Source organism: Peromyscus leucopus, chromosome 3, assembly GCF_004664715.2.
Source record: "Peromyscus leucopus breed LL Stock chromosome 3, UCI_PerLeu_2.1, whole genome shotgun sequence".
NCBI classification, from domain to species: domain Eukaryota; kingdom Metazoa; phylum Chordata; class Mammalia; order Rodentia; family Cricetidae; genus Peromyscus; species Peromyscus leucopus.
The window spans coordinates 14,485,996-14,506,831 of NC_051065.1; the positions used below are offsets into that span (position 1 = coordinate 14,485,996).

The 20,836-nt window shown below is 37.0% G+C and overlaps 1 protein-coding gene across 2 annotated transcripts in view; it reads left to right on the forward strand.

The window, feature by feature from the left end:
* The window catches only part of Thsd7a (thrombospondin type 1 domain containing 7A), a 387,216-nt gene that overhangs the window by 206,030 nt on the left and 160,350 nt on the right, over positions 1-20,836 (forward strand). For both annotated transcript variants that reach the window (XM_028894646.2, XM_028894648.2), the window contains exons 3-4: positions 8,732-8,980; positions 11,544-11,725. In XM_028894646.2, coding sequence (XP_028750479.1) covers positions 8,732-8,980; positions 11,544-11,725 — 431 coding nt within the window. The remainder of the gene's footprint in view (positions 1-8,731; positions 8,981-11,543; positions 11,726-20,836) is intronic.

A 20,836-nucleotide genomic window follows, 5' to 3' on the forward strand; every position in this document is an offset into this window, starting at 1 on the left:
TGTGTGGTTTTGGGGCCAGTCCTGGATCTCACTTTGTAGACCAGGCTAGCCTCAAACTCACAGAAATCTGCCTGGCTCTGCCTCCCAAGTGCTGGGATTAAAGTAGTGCACCATTGCCGCCTGGCCCAAAGTCATTTTGTTGCAAAGATTTAAATAGCTTCTATTTCTAATAGAGTATAGCATGAATTAAAAGAGATTAAATAAACTGATTATAGCGGGTTTTTTTTTTTCAGATTGAGGAAAGTCTCTGTTCTTTATCTCTGGAGGAAGTCTGTTAACACAAATACTAGTTTGAATGTCATTTTTGACTATTTATCTGGTTCCACTCTCCAATAAAAGGTATAGTGAGTAGCATCTGCTTCTCTTTCAAAGCCAGGGTTTTGTTCTACTCATTACTCACCATCTGGATCTCCTAAGAACACCACATAAAGGAAAAGAAGCTGTCACAGTGACTGTAACATCCTTGTAAAAAAGCATCACTTATCCATATCCTCACTTCCCACAGGGGCACACTCTTGTAAACACATAAGGAACCAAAATGTACTTATCCTTTGAGCCTCATGATGTCAGCTTTTTCTGGCCAGGATGAAGCAACAATGACTGAGGGTAGAAGATGAATAGTCTAGTAAGCATGGATGATCTTGTGACTCAGTTTAGCCTCACTAATAATCATGAAATAATACAACTAAACATTAGTGTTTATGGAAACACCTTGATCACCTGTAAGGCAATGTGTTAAAGGAACAGATCTAAAATAAGCCCAGATGTGTGAGTCCTCTTCTGTCACTGTGACTTTGGCTGTGAGTTTGTGATTTATACTTACATACGTGTATATGTCATTCAAGACTTTCAGCAACACCCTGGTCCTTGGATAAGACTTTTTACTGGATGCATCCTTGGTTAATCTACATCGAGTAAAGATATGAATGCTAAGATTATTTATGAGTTGCTAGAAAACTGGTTCTTCTAAGTTGTACTTTCATAATTGACCCATTGGCCAGAATCAAAGCTAAAAGCTTCTAAGATTTCAATGACTACTTCCCTCCTTTTGGCTACTCTTGTCCACCAGGTCAAAGAGTTTCTAATTTCCTTTTTTTCATAGTTCATAATAGTTAAAGTGTATGCTGCCACACCTGAAACCCTCATAAATGCCATCATCAGAAAGACCTATCTGCATCGGTACCCTGTTACTTTCTAGCTATGTGGTATAAAAGAGACCAAAAGACTCTATTACCTCATTTATAAAATAAATTGCACCCAAGTGAATCTACTGGGGAAACACATGCAGGTTTTGTAAGAGATATTGGTATTAAAGAAAGTCTTAATGACTAAAATTCTGCATGTAAATTCATATGTGTGCAGGTGCACATGTGTATATATTCGGCAGCTCAGAATAAAAGCACTGTACTTCCTAGAAACACAGGCCATATCTCTTTCTACTCTGCTCAGGAACTTGATGAGAATAGTGACTTCTCTTACATTTAACACACTGTACTTTCTGGAAACAGACATCAGTTGTATTTCCACTGTGCATATGAATGTAAATTCATATGTGTGCAGGTGCACATGTGTGTATGCATACATTCACATATGTGCATGTGGAGCTTTGAGGAAAACCTCATGTGTCATTCCTCATTCCTCAGGTGCCATTGACCTTTCCCTAAAGTATCTCTCAGTGTCCTGAAACTTGCCAAATAGGTTAGGCTGGGTGGCCAGCTAGTACCTCAGATATTCCGATCATGGCCTCCCCATGTATGGAGAATTACAAGTATGTGCCACCATCTCTGACATCTTAAAAAAAAACGTGGGTTATGTGGATAAAATTCAGATCCTCATGCTTTCAAGGCAAGTAAATTACAGACTAAGCTATCTTCCCAGCTCTTGTTGAAGCATTCTTTTAAAACAACAATCCATTTATAAATTCCTACAAATAACTCTTAAAAATAGAAGACAGGTAGATTGATAAATAGAGAGCTAGATCATAGACAGACAACCAAACAGTAGTAGGGAGCCCCCCCTTAACAGAGTAGTTTGGAGGACTATAGACATGTTATAGGAAACCTCAGCGTAGTACAGGATTTGCTGTAGACATGTAGTGATAGACAACCCCATTTTTCACATCTCTTGGCTTGACTGCTTGCTAAGAAAGTACTCAGGAGTGCCAAGGGAAACAGAAAAGAAAACAAAAGCCTTCCAATCTTCTTATCCCCAGCTTACTCAGATGTAACCAGGTTGAACTAATAACTATTTTCTCATAATGTTTTTCTGACCATAGACTTATTTACTGTTTTATACAGTTCCCACACATAAAGGTTAGAAAAATATCTGGCAGACAGTAAGTATTAAATGCATTTTTTATGAATATTAATCATTCTGATAGCCACTATCTTCAATCTTATACTGTATTTAATTCTTCCACCTTGCTGCTTGGTATTACATAAAACCTAAATAACTCTTTTTGTTCCATATCTTTTAATGGAATCCTCACCCATAGGAGGTCATTTATTTTTTCCAAAAATAAGAAACGATATTGAGAAACTCATACATGAGCTCTACATCTACATCATTCCCATTCCTTTCTACCCATCCAACTCTTCCCAGAACCCTACCTTTTCCTCTCAAATTCAAAATCTCTTTACACATGCATACATGACATACTGAGCCCATTTAGTGTTGCTTGTATGAACATACATGTATATGGCCACCCACACTGGCTGGAATAACCAACGCGGAATATAGTCCCTGAAGGAAACTAGTACCCTCTCAGCAGCCACTGATCCCCTGTAGCTCTTCATCTAGAAATGGGACCATGTGGATTTCTCTTGGCAACCCTGACATGTCAACTGGTGTTTTCATTATGCTGGCCTTGTTCAAACGATTATAGTGTGGAGATTTCATGGATGAACTTTTCCCTTCAAGTCTGGGGGACTCTATCTCACAGCAGCTGCTTTGATTTTCTGACTTTTACAATCATCCTACCCACTCTTCTGTGATTTTTCTGCAAGCCATGAGTATAGGAATAGCATCGCTGATACATTGTTTGGGGCTAGACAGCCTATAGTCACTTATTCTATACATTTTGAAGAGTTGTAGAATCTCTGTAATTGTCTCCATAGTTGAAAAAAGAAGCTTCTTTAATGAGGGGTGAGAGCTAAACTTGCCTTGAGTATAAGGAGAGGCATTTAGGAAGCTGAAGTTACATCATTTTAGGAATGCGGCAGCAGCAGATTCTGTTTTGTGGTCTATGGATTTCCAGACATGAGTAACTGGCTCTGTTGATAGTATCCAGCATGATTTCCCTCCTCTTAAGCAGGCCTAGGTCTGATTAGAAAACTCTTGGTTACCCCCAAAATACAAGTGCCACCATTTCACTGCTTTGCATATCTTGCAAGTCTAGTTGTTGATGAATTTCATAGGATTTATGCTGGATAGGACTGACAATTGCTTCTTTCCCTTAGCAATTGCATAGTACCTCCAATGCTGTGAGAACCAGTCCTCAGGGAGACATTTCAAGTCAATTTCATATCAATCATTCCATTTACAATGTCCAAAGTATGTGGCATCTTCAACAATACAGTCTTACTTTTATGTTGGAAGTAAATTAAGACCAATAGCAATATTCTCTATTATTTTGAAAGATTTTTGTATTTCTCCTATCAAACCTCACGGGATGTTGTTGTAGAATATTATTTTAAGGTGTGTTACTTTTGTTTATGTTACATTTGTTTAACTCTGTGAAGCTGTGTTACTGTGCCTATGTAAAACACCTGATGGTGTAATAAAGAGCTGAATGGCCAATGACAAGGCAGGAGAAAGGATAGGCAGGGCTGGTAGGCAGAGAGAATAAATAGAAGGAGAAATCTGGGAGGAAAAAAGGAGTAGCCAGAGAAGGAGGAGGACTCCACGGGCCAGCCACCCAGCTACACAGCAAGCCATGGAGTAAGAATAAGATTTACAGAAGTAACTGAATGGGAAAAGTCCAGAGGCAAAAGGCAGATAGGACAATTTAAGTTGAGAAAAGTTTGGGAGCTAGGTGGCAGGCCCCCCAAAAGAGCGAAAACAACAACAACAACAGGAGGTTTCCCATGTCTGGTACTAGTGTATTCATTAAATGCTATATAGTTCTTGGGTGGAGTTCCATCACTTTATGTGGTGTAACTTCATTGACTACACACACACACACACACACACACACACATATATATACATATACATATATATATATATATACACACACACACATATATATGTATGTATTGTGTGTGTGTGTATACATATATATAATATGTTTTAAATAAGAATAAAACAATGTTTCTCTATGGCTTTTCAAGAATCCTTAGTATTGTTTATCTCTCCATCTCCCATTTTTCCCTATATTATCCTTCCCTCCTGGATAAAGTCCAGCAGACCGTCATGAGTACCTGTATGTAAGCAAAGCTTTTTTTCTTAAAATAGATTCTTCTCTGTTAGCACTTAGGCATCTGTACTGACCTGCCCTTAGGGTCCTGACAGGATACATCCACACCTGCAACCACTAAGAGCCCCCCCCCATTTTGTGCATTCTCTAAGTCTTCTTATTAAAGAAGGCCTCGCCCACCTCCTGTCTCTTTCTCTTTCTCTTCCTTCACTCTTGTCCCCAGGGACTGGCCTTTACCCCTCCTCTCCCCTCTCCTCAATAAACATCCCACTGGGCCCTATTGTCTGGTGTAACTCCTTCCCATTGTTTTTAAAATACAACAGTTTCTTATACAATACATTCCAACCACACTTTCCCCTCCCTCTCCTCCTCTCAACTTCCCTCCCATCTCTGCCCATCCCCAGATCCACTCCCTCTACATTTCCTCTTCATAAAAGAGCAGTCTTCCAAGAGACAACAGCCAAACATAATAAAACAGGATACAATAAGACAAGGTAAAGGTCCTCATACTGAGGCTGGACAAGGCAACTCAGTAGGAGGAAAAGAGTCTAAAGGTCAGGCAAAAGAGTCAGAGACACCCCCACTCCCAGTTCAGAGTCCCACAGAAACACCAGGCTAATAGTCATATGTGTGTGTGTGTGTGTGTGTGTGTGTGTGTGTGTGTGTGTGTGTGTGTATTTGTATGTATATGTCCTCTGCGTGCAGAGGACAGGGTGCAGACCTCGCATGCCCCATGTTAACCCAGCTTAGTTGATTCAGGGGCCATGTTCTCCTGGTGTCCTCCATTCTCTCTGATTCCTACAATCTTTCCTCCTCTTCTTCTACAGGGTTACCAGATCTCCAAGGGGAGAGACCCAAAGGAGACCTCCAATTTAGAGTCTCTCTCTCTGCATAATGTCTGGCTATGTAAGCGAAGCTTGTAATGTGTTTTTCTTATTTTTTACTATTTATTACCAACTCTCTATTACTCTAGGCCAAGAAAGCAATCCGTTTTCTATTGTCCAATATGTTATTTCACCACAGATTAACTTTATCTCAGTTAATCATCATCAATTAATTTTTTCTCAATCTGAACACTTCTAACATATAGTTAATATTCACCATAGTATTGCACGACTTGAAATAACCCTCTATGCCTCCCATCATACACTTATGATCTAACTTAATTACTGTCATCTTGTCTTTTTGTTTCTAAATCCCAGTGTCACAGTTTCTTCATCTGTATTTTTGGAAACTTGAAGCAGAATAGAAAATCACATAGAAATACACACATATAAATGTATGTTGTATGTACCCCACACAGAAGCATGTAATTACAATTTGATGTCATCCTTGTGTTTGTGTTTGTACAACTTTCTTCATTTGAGACATAACACTGAAAATTAACATCTATTAGAAAATTGTTTTTAACTTGTGATAGATCTTTAATTGGTTCTTTGACAAATTCATGCATATATAAAGTGCATTCAGATATTATGATTACTGTAACCCATAGTCTCTACTCGCTCTCTCACTTATTAGCCACACCTCCTCCATCTTTCTCTCTACACCTCCTTTTCAAACATTCATGCCTTTTTTTTTCTTGTTTGTTTGTGTGTGTGTGTGTGTGTGTGTGTGTGTGTCTGTGTCTGTGTCTGTGTCTGTCTGCTTTATTTTGTTTCATTTTTTGAGATCAATTGAGTTTAACTAGGATCATCAGTGTGACCATAGCTTTGGAAAAAAATGTATTTGTTTGGGATTTTAATAATTACTACTAAGCCCTGTATGACAAACACAACACTTGTGAAGCATATAATTGGCACAAAGTGTAGGTTTTGAAGCTCTGGTGCCAGTTTTTTCAGTTTAACTTCAGCATATTCCTCAGCTAAAGCAATAACTGTAAAAACCTTATGATTTAAAGCTAGTTAAAGGTATGAGAAGTGGCTGAGAAAGGATGGCTAAGAAATGAGCTCTGGTTTTAGAGTAATCTAAGCTCAACTTACATACCACAATTTAGAACTGACAAACTCTTCAGCAAGCTCCTTAACCTTTGTCAGGATACTTCAATATAAAATGAAATTAACATTGAGGCCCACAGAAGGATAATGAAATCCATCACGTTAAGTATATGAGTTCAGCTTTAAACTTAGGTTTTCCAAAGTTTTCAAACCAACAATACTAATAGTACCATCAACAGCAAGTGTTTTAAATCTACTGAGAAAGTATGAAACAGGAAACAGAACCTATCGTAACTGTCTCATTCCTCATCTGGTGGAGGGCATCCAAAGCCAAGATATAGGAATATATTATTATATGGATGTATAATATTATATGGGTGTATAATATATGTGGATGTATATTCTCTTACTCTCATATCAGGTAGGTGTGGGAGATAAATCAACAGCTTCATGGAATACTGGAGCCAATATCTCTTGAAAGAATCTCATAATCTTAGGCTCCAAACTTTCTGAATAAGTTTGTCTGCTCTGAGGGCCAGTACTGTGTCTGCCTACAGGGTATTCATATTTCCAAAACTCAGATGAATTTACATAAAAGGGCTCATTTTATCATGAAGGAATGTGACATAGTAATATAGCTGACATGTCAGTTCATCAGGTAACCAAGGTAACTATCCTAATAGGCAGTACACCAATGGTCAAATTATCTAGAAAAGATTAAAATTGATTACTTATCTTTCACCTGTACATAGACTATAAACTTTTTGAGTATTACCTGGAGGACAATACATGCCAATGTAGAAAGAAAGGCAATAAATCTAGGAGGAAATGAATTAAGTACATTTGTAAAAATGGGGTTATAGGAAACATTTGGTTATTTATTTTTCCCTGATTCTCAGAAGTAACTCCCAATGTGGGGATGAAAAGCTCTTCATCGCAAAGGAACCTCAGTGGTGTTATACCTAAGGACGCCATTAATGCCAGCACTTCTGTAACGTTTGAGCACAGGCGGGCTTTGTTCTGGTGTAGGGAAACAAAACTAACTCACAGGCTTCCTTTTATCCGTTCTCAGATGATTTTCTGCTCAGGCTTTTCAAGTCCAACAAAATGACTTTGATGTTTTCAGCTCTAATTATATTGTGGGAATACAGTTTTCAAAAACATGCATCGTGATAGGATTAGAACAACAGGATGTAAGTTGTTAGAGTAAAACGTACCTGCCTCCCTCTGTGGGTAATTAGAACAAATGAATATGGAACCTGAATGAGGTGGAAAGATCAGTGACTTCTCCCATCAGGCCGGATAACTATGATCACAACAGGCTGCCTCTGTGACTGCACAGTATTGGGAGTCTGGGCAAGAGTCCACAGAAGAGTACATTTCCAGGAAAACTCAAGCTACTTGGACTTTTAACTGTTGACATCCATAATGTCATCTTTTGCTTTATTTGTTGATATTACAATTTTGAACTCCATATGCCTCCGATTCAAGAAAAATTTAAATGACAAGAATTTAAACACAAATACTTTATTGGTAAAATAAATATGAAAAATATCTTTAGAGTATGCCTCTATAATATGTAGGAAGTAGATAAACATTTTAAAAAATATTTATTGGGTGTTTAATCAGGATGTTAACAAGTATTTCATACTAATTAGAAAGGCTGGAGACATGTCTCAGTGGATAAAAACACTTGCTGCTCCTCCAGAGGGCCCATATTCAGTTCTCAGCATTCACATCAAGGGACTCATGACTGTCTCCAGCTCCTGAAAATCAACCACCCTCTAGTGGACTCTGCACACACACCATACACTCACAGACTTATACACAGACACATAAAAATGAAATTTAAAAATGTATAAGTTAGAAAGGTTGATATATTTAGATAAGCATATGTTATAACTGTAAGTCGTGACTGCCATAAAATTATGCTAAGGCACATATTAATTTATGCTTTCTATTCCAAAAATATTGAAGCTAAGCAGTTATGCTTATTTAAATCAGTAAAATAGAGTGGATATTAACATATGTTAACAGTTTCAGATTTCTTCTTTTCTAAATTAAAATAAACCTAAAATGAATAAGCATCAATGTGATAAACTCAGCTTTGGTTGATTTCTCTGACTCCCCTTTATTTTCTATTTCTTTTGAGTAGCTTAACAATTCCCTCCCTGCCCCCAAAAAAGGAGGCAAATATTAATGTTCGGCTTATTTTTCCACTACACTTTGCATATGTTAGTGTATTTTCTATGAAACTATCAATTGCATGTTCACTTAGAAATTAAACTGTCCAAGCTGATTTTATTCTGGAGTGTAGTCGACAAAGTTTCTAACTGCCTGTGAGTCTGAGGTTAAAAATATGAATGCTTTGTTACAGCTTTTGCCAACAAGAGAAACTGCCCATGACTTTCCAGTCCTGTGTGATCACCAAAGAGTGCCAGGTGTCCGAGTGGTTGGAATGGAGCCCGTGTTCAAAAACATGCCACGATGTCACATCCCCCACAGGCACTCGTGTAAGGACAAGGACCATCAGGCAGTTTCCAATTGCAAGTGAAAAGGAATGTCCAGAACTTGAGGAGAAAGAACCCTGTTTGTCTCAGGGAGATGGAGCTGTCCTCTGTGCTACGTGAGTAAAACAAAGAGTGTGGTGTGCTCGGATGTCATGGCCCCCTTCAGTTCTCTGACCTCACAAATATTTGAAACTTGTTAAATCAGTATTCTGACTCAAAACACTATTTCAGTCTCAAAGGTATAGAAATGGTGAATTTTCTTAAATGTTTTAAGCAGAAAACTAGAATATCTCATTACAAACTTTATCCATTAAAAATGTGCTTCTACAAAATGAAAATGTTAACAACTTCACTTCCAAATTTCTGTAAAGGCTAGACTTTTAACAGCAATTCTTTTAGTGTATTCTATAGCATTAGCTGGTAAATTCTTTTAGTAGATGGCACACAATGAGAACATTAGGTTGGACAGGTTACATATGTTTTTGTTGCAGTGAGTCAGCACCATCAGTAGAGGTATAGGTGGTATGTAAATGAGTGTGTTCATGTTCCAATAAAACTTTATTGACAAAAACAAGAGATGTTGATTTTGTCTTTGGTCCACTATCTGTCAACCTCCAAACATTGAAATCACAGATTCCTGTGACCTACTAATTCATATATATATAGTAATTTTAGTTAAATAGAGTAAAGAACTACACCAAAATTAAGGGGATTTTAGGCATTGGAAGTTGGAGATGTTTTGTTCATTTAATTTTGTTTGTTTGTTTCACCACCAGCATATATTATAGGGCCTAACGCACACTAAATACTTAATAAATGTTCATTGACCTCGGATGAAATAAGACTAGTTCTGAAATATTTACCAATCTAACAGTTTTTTTTTCTTAAAAATACTGTTTCCAAGATATTACAATGAGTTATCTTAAAAATATCTCTGATTTATCTAAATACAGAGTATACATAAGGCAACACAGAGAATCTTAGTATGCACAGTCCACTGCAAGCTTCTCTGGACTACCCACACATTCAAAGGACATGGATATAGTTTGAAATTCATAAACCAATGAAGAGGCAAATTAGTACTATTAGTATATATAGACATGATAACAAAAATAGCAATGGCTTATATGAGGTCTTCTACAGTGTTTTGCATTCATCCACAATCTTCACAGGTAAGAAGGGACTGGAAACTCTAGTTCCCTCCTTATGCTCTCTGGATCCCACTGACTGTGCTGGTTCTTCTACATTACAGGGGGTCAGGGATACTTCCCAGACTTCTGGATGTTGTCTCTCCCAGCAGGTTCTTCTGCTTTTGTCTGACTGTGGTACCTCATTTTTTATCCTCTCAAATCTTCAAGTACCACTAATAAACACATGCAGATATCATTGGTACTCTTTATCTTCTCCATTTCCTAGGGTAGCACTTTTCTTTTACTATATTAACTACTTATATTATTGAAAGTCTGTTTCTATCACAGGACTCCTTAGTATGACCTAAACTGGAATGCCATTCTAGATTTTTTTTAATGTGTCGTTCTAACTACAATAAAATAGGTTCTTCAGTTTTACTTTCCTCTACCCAATTCCAACAACCAAATATCAATTACCCTTGTATCTAGAAATGCTCTTCCTTCATAAACAAGGTTGAGTGCTGTTCCTTGATGGCCAATCCCACAACTGTGCATCCCGAAACCCCCACTTATAAAAATGAAAATAGAAAGGAATCTCAATTTCACTGGCAAATTACTCACCATTGACAGAGCCACGCACCCAGAACAGATATCTAAGGGCACCTTTAACCTTTCTGTCTAATTGAGATGAGCACATCCATTTATATCTGTGTTAGCTATTAATCTGATCCATGGGGAAGCATCACAGTTAGACTGACAAAGTGCTACTTGAGCCATTTCCTCTGGGCTTTTAAGGTGTCTACTTTCCTAGAGGTGGAGAAATGCTATCACTTTCTATTGTTGGTGACATGAGGAAATGCTTCCCTGTCTATCTCCTTCTAAGGAAAGTCAGGCTGACAACCCCAACATTGCTTTCAAATCATAATCAGGGATCATCTTTTCTACACTTTACTAAGAGCATCGTCAGCTCTTCCCATCATTCATTGGCATTCATCAAGGATGCTGGGCTCTACAGAGCATGTACATGAAAGACTTCTGATTCTTGACAGTAATGAGAAAGCTCTGAATTGCTCTGTTATATTTTTAAATCTGGCATGCAATTATAATTTTGCTCCAATATGAATAAGCAATTTTCATGCATTTTATTAAAAGCAAAACAAGTGTTTGGGCTAGTCATCACTTAGAATGTTTGGTATTCTCAGATTCAGCCTGCCTTTGTTTATAAGCATTAAGAAAGGGCAAGCTTGAGTTCAGTTTAATTGCACATAAAATTTCATGTTTTCAGCATTATGTTCTTATTTCATAAAATATTGATAAGTAACTTCTAGTACTTGCAATTAAAACAGGCACACTCTGCATTTAACCCCTCTAAAGCAGTCCCAATTGGGGACAAGGAAGTTAATGAGACTGAATCTGCATCAGACTGGGAGTCTGTACTGGATCCAGAAGAAATGGTTTGAAGTTTGAGTTTTACAAGGAAATCTGAAGAGAGTGGAGAAACGTTTTCCTGAGTATACATTTCTACCACCCTCTGATTCTCTTCATCTAGGTATGGCTGGAGAACTACAGAGTGGACCGAGTGCCATGTGGACCCTTTGCTCAGTCAGCAGGACAAGAGGCGTGCCAATCAGACAGCCCTCTGTGGAGGTGGCATCCAGACCCGGGAGGTATACTGCATACAAACTAACGACAACCTGCTCTCCCACTTAAATACACAGAAGGACAAAGAAGGTATGTGATACTCCCCTCAGATGGCTCGTTCATGAAGAGTGAGCAGGTGGTTGCCCTTGAGGAACATAAACCATCCATGGAGGACAGGAAGAGCCCCCTACTGTTCATACTATGGTTAGAGTCCAAGCCAACTAAAGAGTAACCGACATAATGGTTGGTAAGAAACTTAATACAGCTCTGCCTTTGTCAGGTTTGATTTGTTTTATAGGTCTCTTAAAAAATAGTAAAAGCCTCTACTCTAGCATCAAAATTTAGAAGGAGTAATTAGTTACAAAACAAAAATTTTATCTTGTAAATAGATGCATATAGTGCAAATATATGAAATGAGAAAAATGAATAGGAAGCTCATGATCAACTTTAAAAAAAATCTCATTTTGTTAAACTGTAATTAAAAATAAACTAATCATGATACTGACGTTTTCAGTGTATTTTTGGTTTCCTGTTGTTGCTGTTTTGTTACATATATATTATTTATAATTTAATATTTATAGTTTATTATATATTAGATTATACAGATTGAGTAGGTTGTTATATATTTCTTAAATATATAAATCTGCTCAGTCTGTATAATGTTACTTAGATGTATATGATTTCAGAGCTGGCCACGTTGTACTGGATAACCAGTTTGGGGATTCTTCCTCGGGGAAGACTATTTCTCCTGCTCTCTACATTCTTTAGTTGCATTCTTTAGTTACATTCTCTAGTTCTTTGTGATGGAATCTCCATGAGACATCCCACCTGTATGCCAGCATGTCTAATGGTGCCATCCATGTTCAGGTTTTCTTTAGGCAGCCATGTTGACGAGACTTTTCAGGTGTAGTTTCTCTGACATTTCTAGGAGAAAAAATTTCACAACGAACTTCCTGTTTCTCATACAACCTTCCCACATCCTCTTCTCTATGATCCCTGAGCCTTAGATGCCGGAGTTGCCATGGCAGGTACTGGAAATCTGCCAAATACTTGAAACTAGTGAAGTCATGCATCTTGGAGGAGAGTTGGCAGGTGCTATTTACTAAACCAACACAATTCCTAACTACATTCCAAGATTTTGTCCCTATACTCATAGATAAGTATAGGGCTCACCCATCATTTTTATTTTAATCTCAGTTTGGGGACTGGATGGTTAAGTGTGCAAAAGAGCAAGTGAATTCAAAATGGCCCAGGCTACAAGAGGATCACCATTGTTATTGGATCAAGTTTATACTGAGTACTTTAAAACAGTTCTGTAAGCAGCTGTTTATCTGAGTACCAGCAAAACCCCCAAGACTGATCCATTCAACATGTGTTTATTGGATATCAGCAAACTGAGAATCACCAAAGATCCAATGAGGTGTATAAATGGGATAATATAATCAACATATATTTCATGTCATAAAATTCTTAAATTCCTCATGATGGTAGACAAAACAGTAGTTATAACATCAACAATGACCTGTACAACCACGATTTAGAAAATCTCGTGGGAATAGCACTTGAGCAGAATGATGACTGACAAGCTACTTAGAGAAAAGAGGGTGAGGGCAGGGGCTGCAGTTTCTGTCAGGCTGAGGGAGTCGCGTGTAGTAAAGCACAACACTAAAGGAAAGTCAGAACAAAACACACACACACACACACACACACACACACACACACACTGAGCATGCTGCATTTGACAACAGGGAATAGAAGAGAATGTCCTAGGAAGCATGTAGGTTGGAAAATGAAAAAAAAAACTAGTTGATAAAAGAAGAGAAAAAAACAGAATATTCAGGGAAGAATTCTGGGCAAGAATGGTCAGGAAAAGGGGTGGGGCAAGGGCAGGAAGAGAAATGGAAGCTTTTAAAACCAAGATTGACTCCACTGCCCGAGCAAATGAGGCAATGTCAGTGACCAAAGATAAGTGCTGAAGTTCTGCATTTACAACTTACAAAATTTAATTGTTCTGCATCAACTAATTTTACCCAGCATGGAAGCTCATTTGGAAATGCAGCCTTAGGTTAGACCTCACTGCTAATGTACCTTGAGGTTGTAAGGAACTAGCATAAAACACAAATGTTAGTACATTAATATTTTCTTGGCCACTTTAATAGCTGTATTCTTAAAACTTTTATGTAGATTTATTACAGTTGGCTTTTCAGAGTAGTATAATTTCATTGCTCGAGGTAGATCAGATTTTAGTTTCTGAATGTCAATTATGTCTTGTAGGTTATTACTTTCAAAAGATCTTGAGAATTCTGAACTGCAACTGGTTGTGTTTTAAATCATTTTTTTTCAGAGTCCCTCACACCTCTTCTAAACCACTGCAAAGAACCAAAAGTAAAGCAGAAAGACAGGAACACAAAAAGAATATCATTATTAAGATGTATCTGTTAGAATAAAGCAAATGCCAAAGAAAGGTCAGTAGATACAAAAGTAATGACTTAACCAAAATGAATATTTATGACTGGTATGTATGGCATGAGTAACTTAGGAATGTGTATTCCTTTATAGACGGAGAATATTAATAAGCCTCTTAGAGGGTAGAAGTTGTTTTATTTTGTTTTGTTGTATGTGTGCGTGTATGTGTGGTGTGTGTGTGTGTGTGTGTGTGTGTGTGTGTCAAAAACACCTGATTCTCTTTAAACATTACTGCTTTCCTTCCTCAAAACATACATGTGAGTTTTCTCTTAGGAGCTGTTAACACTTCCCAATAGAAACCCATCCAGTATACCAGCATCCCAGGGTGACATATGTGAGTTACAAATATGAGCGAATGGAGGACAATTAGACTGTCAGCTGTGAAGACTGTTCACAGCCTATTTTCCTTCAATAAATATGAAAACGCCAAATCTCCTTTATGATAAAAGAGAGAAAAAGGCTTCTCAAACTGCCTTCTACAACCAAGCCCCATTAGAAAACAGTCATCTCAAGAAATCTGGACAGTGTTACCATGAACAAATCACCCCATATACTATCTATACTGTACTTATTTCAAAGAACAAATTCCACTTTATTTTGCAGAGTCTCACTGTTCTATAGATGAGTCTTTTTCACAAGTAGCAAGGTATTTTTAATACCAGTTGAAACTAATTTGACTCAAAATAAACTTACACACACATACACACAAAGAAAGCAGGTGATATGAAGTTCATATAACTTATTTTATTATTATTTTTTTTTCTTTTTTTTGGTTTTTCGAGACAGGGTTTCTCTGTGTAGCTTTGCGCCTTTCCTGGGACTCACTTGGTAGCCCAGGCTGGCCTCGAGCTCACAGAGATCCGCCTGGCTCTGCCTCCCGAGTGCTGGGATTAAAGGCGTGCGCCACCAACGCCCGGCCTTTATTTTATTATTTTGACAAGTAGATTTCATAAATTAGAATGTTAATATCCGTATTATCATGAGGACAGGGCCACCTCTATCACTTTATTCATTGTTATATGTACTACTGTTAACTAAATTAAACCACACTGGTCACAAAAATACTCTTATCAGCCTTAGTTTTCAGAAAATTAAAACCTGAGTGACTAATGTACACACGTTTAGTATAATATACCATAGCATTCTAATTGTGACAGTCCAATTATCATCACAATATTGTGTAAGCTAGTGGTAGCATCTATAGGCAATACAAAAAGCTATATCCTAATGATATTGGAGGGTGTCTACATTTAATCCATTTACTGCTGTTAGCAGTAGGTAACCCTTGAAATCCAGACAATGTTTCTCTTATAATATCCAGCCAGAATACAAGTATATCTCTTTAGAAGAAAGGCCTGGAAAGCTCCATACTGAGAAGAAATAGTAGTGGAAAACCTAACATTTTTATTCAGCCACGTGATCGGGATTTCAGGCAGCTGTATATGGTGTCCACCTCGTACTAGACAAATCAGCCCTTATCAGAGTATGACAGGATGGAGCCTGTGGGGAAGTGACCCATGTATATCTTAGACAGCAGCTAAAAATATTCCTCATTGGATGCTCATGGTCAGCTGAGTAGGAACAAACTGATTGCTTCCAGAGTTCAAAGAGAAACTAAAGTTGATTTTAAGTACAATGACCTAGGAATCCTTTCATTGGGTGCAGGTTAAACATGGTCTAAATTATTGAAACTAAAACAGTGTGAAACAGTAAATCATACTCAAGATGATTTACATCACAGAAAACTTGAACAAGTGTTCTGTAGGAAGTATATTAATGAAATCTGGATAAGAGTAGAGAGACTTGGGTTACTAAGAAAGACAGCCCAGACTGTGAACCTGTGTGACGAGGTACAACAGCAGGAAGGATTGGTGCTTATAAAAGATAGTTGGAAGGACAAACAGTTGAACTGGACTGTGTAGAAAGGCTTATAAACTCCTATTTCCCCATGCTCTACCAAGAAAGAGAATAGTCACATTCCTACTAAGTATAATGTAAATTCATTATGCATGTAGCTCTCTATCTATAGTTTTAATAACAAGTACACTAGGGCCAATGCTTTACCTTGAAAAAGTAAAGAAGAGCTTTGCTTATGGTACTAATTCCCTCTTGTTATAGAAAGTAACTATCACAGAACATCGAAGGTTAATGGTACACTTTTCCTGTCCATCACTTTTGAAATAACAGGTGGGTAGGACTATTTTACATTACTTTTCCATCAGGAATGTACATCAGAGTATCATGAGTCTGGAAGAGACTTCACAGCCTCACTAATGAGATGCTTAACCATCTCAGAAAAGAGTGTGCTTTCACTCTTAGGATCCTAGATGTGTATCAAGCTATCCCATGACATGATAATGGTCTTATGTTGCTTAAGTGTTAATATAATATCATTATTGGTGGAGATTACAGAAATAATAATTACTGGCTTCTAAGATTTTTAGCAGTTATTATTATACCTTATATATAATAACTATGCAAACAGGCATGTAAACACTTTTTACCGAGAGAAATTAAGCACTTTCCATAATTTTTCACATCTCTAAATATTCCATTCTGTGCTTGACTAAGCCTAATATGATAAACTGAAACAGAAATAAAAGGCATGGAGGCTAAGTTTTAGAAATATAGCCTACAGTGTAGATGAAATGCAATATAGTATCGGATAATTAATACATAAGAAAACCCTGAACGAATCAGCTCTTTCTTGCCAGTGAGTCCTCTGGAGAGAAGAGGAAGAGCAGGATTGACACCCTCTGCAGGTTCCTCCTGATCTCCATGCTGAGAAGTTTCAGCCAATGGGATAAATGCTAATGAGAACTCACCTGCTGGGAATTAGATTAAGGTGGTTAGTGTTTTACCCAGAGGTAACTTCTGAGACTTTTATGAGAGGAAGGTCCTACTTGTGAGATTTCAGGGAGTAATCTAACAAAAATACAATCAAAGAAAGCTATATTGGAGTAGTTCAGAAGTCAGCTAAACATGCAAACAATGATTCCTTGCATTTGGCTTAGGTTATGTGCTCAGGGTGCTTACAGCCCCCACTGTGAGACGATACAATTTGTTTGAAACTTGTCTAAAACAAATTGCTGCTCAAATGTTTGAATGGATTCCCCTCTTTAAAACTCTATATTACAGGCAAAGACCATATTCACACTCACTCTGCCCTTCACCTCTGAAGGAGACATTACTAGCAACACTGAATTTAAATAGAGATGTTAGATCAAAGAATGAGACAATATTAATGTACTTTGACCAGTTTGGTCACTTAAAATTCTTTTTTATTTTAAAAGTGTTTGAACATTTTAAAACACATTTATTCTCTCTTTTTGAGTTAAGTAGATAGCTTAACTGTATTTTGTGCTTTTTGTCCTTAAGGCTACTTTCAAAGGGGCCTGAGACAGAACTCAAGAAAGGCTGGGTTTTGATTCTACTTTTCCTTGTATTCTTCTCCATGTCATTTAATTTTATTTTTCTGAATATACATACTCAAAAGTAGCTCTCCCATTCCATTTCCATCAGAATGACAGACTACATTACCTCAAAATCATCTTTTCAAAATTACTTAGGTGCTCAAGATACACTGTTATTTTAAATGCTTTTAAGGGCAGAAGTAAACCCTTGACTAAGAAATTCCCAGAACAGACCAGCAAAGTTATGCTGATGCTTTCTGTGGTTGCCCTGGGGTGGAGAATGGTGCAGGTTGAAGGTTATGCATTATTGTGACTTAGGAGCAGTGGAACAGATAAGGGGCAGGACACAGAAATAGTAAATTGCAGTATCATCTAATGAGGTTATAGCTCTGAGTGCTTCGGGAATCCCAGCTTCCTTTTCAGGGAGCTGACAGCACAGCATATCAGCTAGAGTTGGGAAAATGAGCCTCTCCAAGAAATGCATCGATAGGCCTGTACTCAAACTAGTTTTACTTTCAAATTTATGGTTACTTCGGGAGTCCAAATGCATAAAAGCCAGGGAAATAATATAACCAATGGTACTACCTAAACAACAACAACAAAAAGGTAAAATTCACTAAAGGGGATACCTAAAGTGAAAACAAAGGACTTCCACAATGCATTGCACCAACAAAAGCTGCAAATTTCTATGAAGAATATTATAGGTGTTGTTAATGTTATATTGAGTCTGTAGATTGCTTTTGGTAGGATGATCATTTTCACAATAGTAATTCTGCCAATGCATGAGCATAGGAGGTCTTTCCATCTTTGTGTCTTCCTTGTCTCTTTTTTCAGACATTAAAAGTTTTTATGGTATAGATCTTTTGTCTTCTTGGTTACACTTAACTCCTAGTTTTGTTTTTGTTTTTTCTTCAGCTATTGTAAATGGAAGTGTTCCTGTGATCTCTTTTCTTGTGTTGATCATTTCTAGAACATTTCTGTTGGCATTTTTGAGGATTGATTTTGTATAGTATGACTAATACCGTGTCTGCAAATAGATACAATATGACTTTTTCTTCTCCTATTTGTGTCCCTTAATTTCCTTCTGTTGTATTACTTTTTTAGAGCTTCAAGTACTTTATTGAAAAGGAGTTGGGTAATGGACATCCTTGTCCCCCTCCTGCTTTTAATGGTACTCTTTCATGTTTTTCTTCATTTTAGGGTGATGTTTCTTTTGTTTTTGTCATATGTATCCTTTATTATGATGAGGTATATTTCCTCTGATCCCATTCTCCTAGGGCTTTTGTCATGAAAGCATGTTGGATTTTTGTCAAAGTCCTTTTCTGTATTCATTTAAATGTTTATGTGATTTTTGTCTTTAAATCCATTTTATTCTTCATAACAATATCAACTTACATGTGCCAAACCATCCCAGTATCTACTAGGTAAAGCCAACTTTACATGATATTTATATGTCTGCTGGGATTCAGTTTATACGTATTTTATTGAGAACATTTGCATCTATGCTCATTCGGGATATTGGCCTGTGATTTCCTTTGTTGTCCTTGTGCATTTACATGGCTTTGGCATTAAAATAATATGGGCTTCATAGAAGGAGATTGAAAGTGATTCTCTTCTTTTTACTGTTTGGAATAATTTGATAAGTATTGGTTGGTTGGGAGTCTGAATTATTGATACCATATACTTCTACTACTTCAAAATACATAGACTAATATGTGGTGGATTGTGTTCCCCAAAATATTGTGCACCCTAATAAACTTATCTGGGGTCAGAGACAGAACAGCCACAATATTAAACATGAGGATAGGCAGTGGTAGCACACACCTTTAATCCTAGCATTCCAGAGGCAGAAATCCATCTGTTTAAGGATACAGCCAAGCATGGTGACTCACACCTTTAATCCCAGGGAGTGATGGTAGAAAGCAGAAAGTTATATAAGGCGTGAGAACCAAAAACTAAAAGCATTTGGCTGGTTAAGCATTTGGCTGGTTAAGCTTTTGGCTGGTTAAACTTTCAGGCTTCTAGCAGCAGTTCAGCTGAGAGCCATTAGGATATGAGGACACAGAGGCTTCCAGTCTAAAGAAACAAGATCAGCTGAGAAGTTGGCCAGGTGAGTTTAGCTGTGGCTTGTTCTGTCTCTCTGATCTTCCAGTGTTCACCCCAATACTTGGCCTGGGTTTGATTTTATTAATAAGAACTTTTAAGATTCCTGCTACACTAATAGATTGCATATTATATTTAACTAAGTAATTAATGGGCCATATTTGTTTAGAAAGCACAGTTGAAAATTTTTCTTAGTAATGAAATATCATAACTAGAAGAGTGAATGACTGGATCAATTAAATGATATTTGATTTTAAAAAATGTTCTTTAATAATCATAACTTCCCAGAATTTTCTACAGAATCTCTAGACAAGATTGTATTTACAAACATAAGACTCAATAGAATTTAGTTACTACTAGTTGTTGCCAAACTAATATAGTTCAGTGGTGCATCCAAGTGATTAATATTTTTAAAATTGAAGTAATGAAAGACAAAAATATCATGAACATCTCCTACCTGTTCCTCTCTCTCATTTCCTTTTACTTCCTCCAATTTATTGATATAAAATATAAATGCCAGTGATCCAAAAGTTATATTCTAGAAGAGTTAAAAAATAATTATTTATAGATTTGTTTTTTGAACAAAGCTTCACATGATATGCTAACAAAATATATGGACAGTACTAAGATAAAAAAGATAATGCACTAAAATAAAGTGATAATTTTATGATATGTTAAGAAGCTAAAAAATAAAGTATGTCCAACATTTCAAGTTTATTGCAATATTTATAAATATCTAAATTTAAAACACAAATGCTCACTATAAAAATAATAGTAATAAAATTTACAATAATTCATATTAGCTAAGGTACTATGATAATTACTTGCTTGTGGAAGAGTATATGCTTATTCAGAGAAGAAGTAGGTGGAATCAAGAGCTTGACAATAAACTCATTCTGTGTCAATTCTCTCAAGCATTATTCTCCTACACATGTATGCAGTCTATTTGGCATTTCATCTGCTCAGTGGATTAGAGTGCAACTGTTCAGTTACATCAAATGTTGGTATGTTGAAGAGAGAATATTTTATAGATAGCCTTGATCCTTGTCATCAGAAATCTTAAATCCTGTAGTATTGCATTTGCAGCTTTTTTCTACTTGAAGTTCAGAACTGACCTGAGGCAGACACAGGAAATTGATATGGACATGCGAGTTTAAAGCTATCCACTTCAGCTCTGAGTGTGCTACACTGCAGTCTATCCTTCAGAAAGATGTCCATA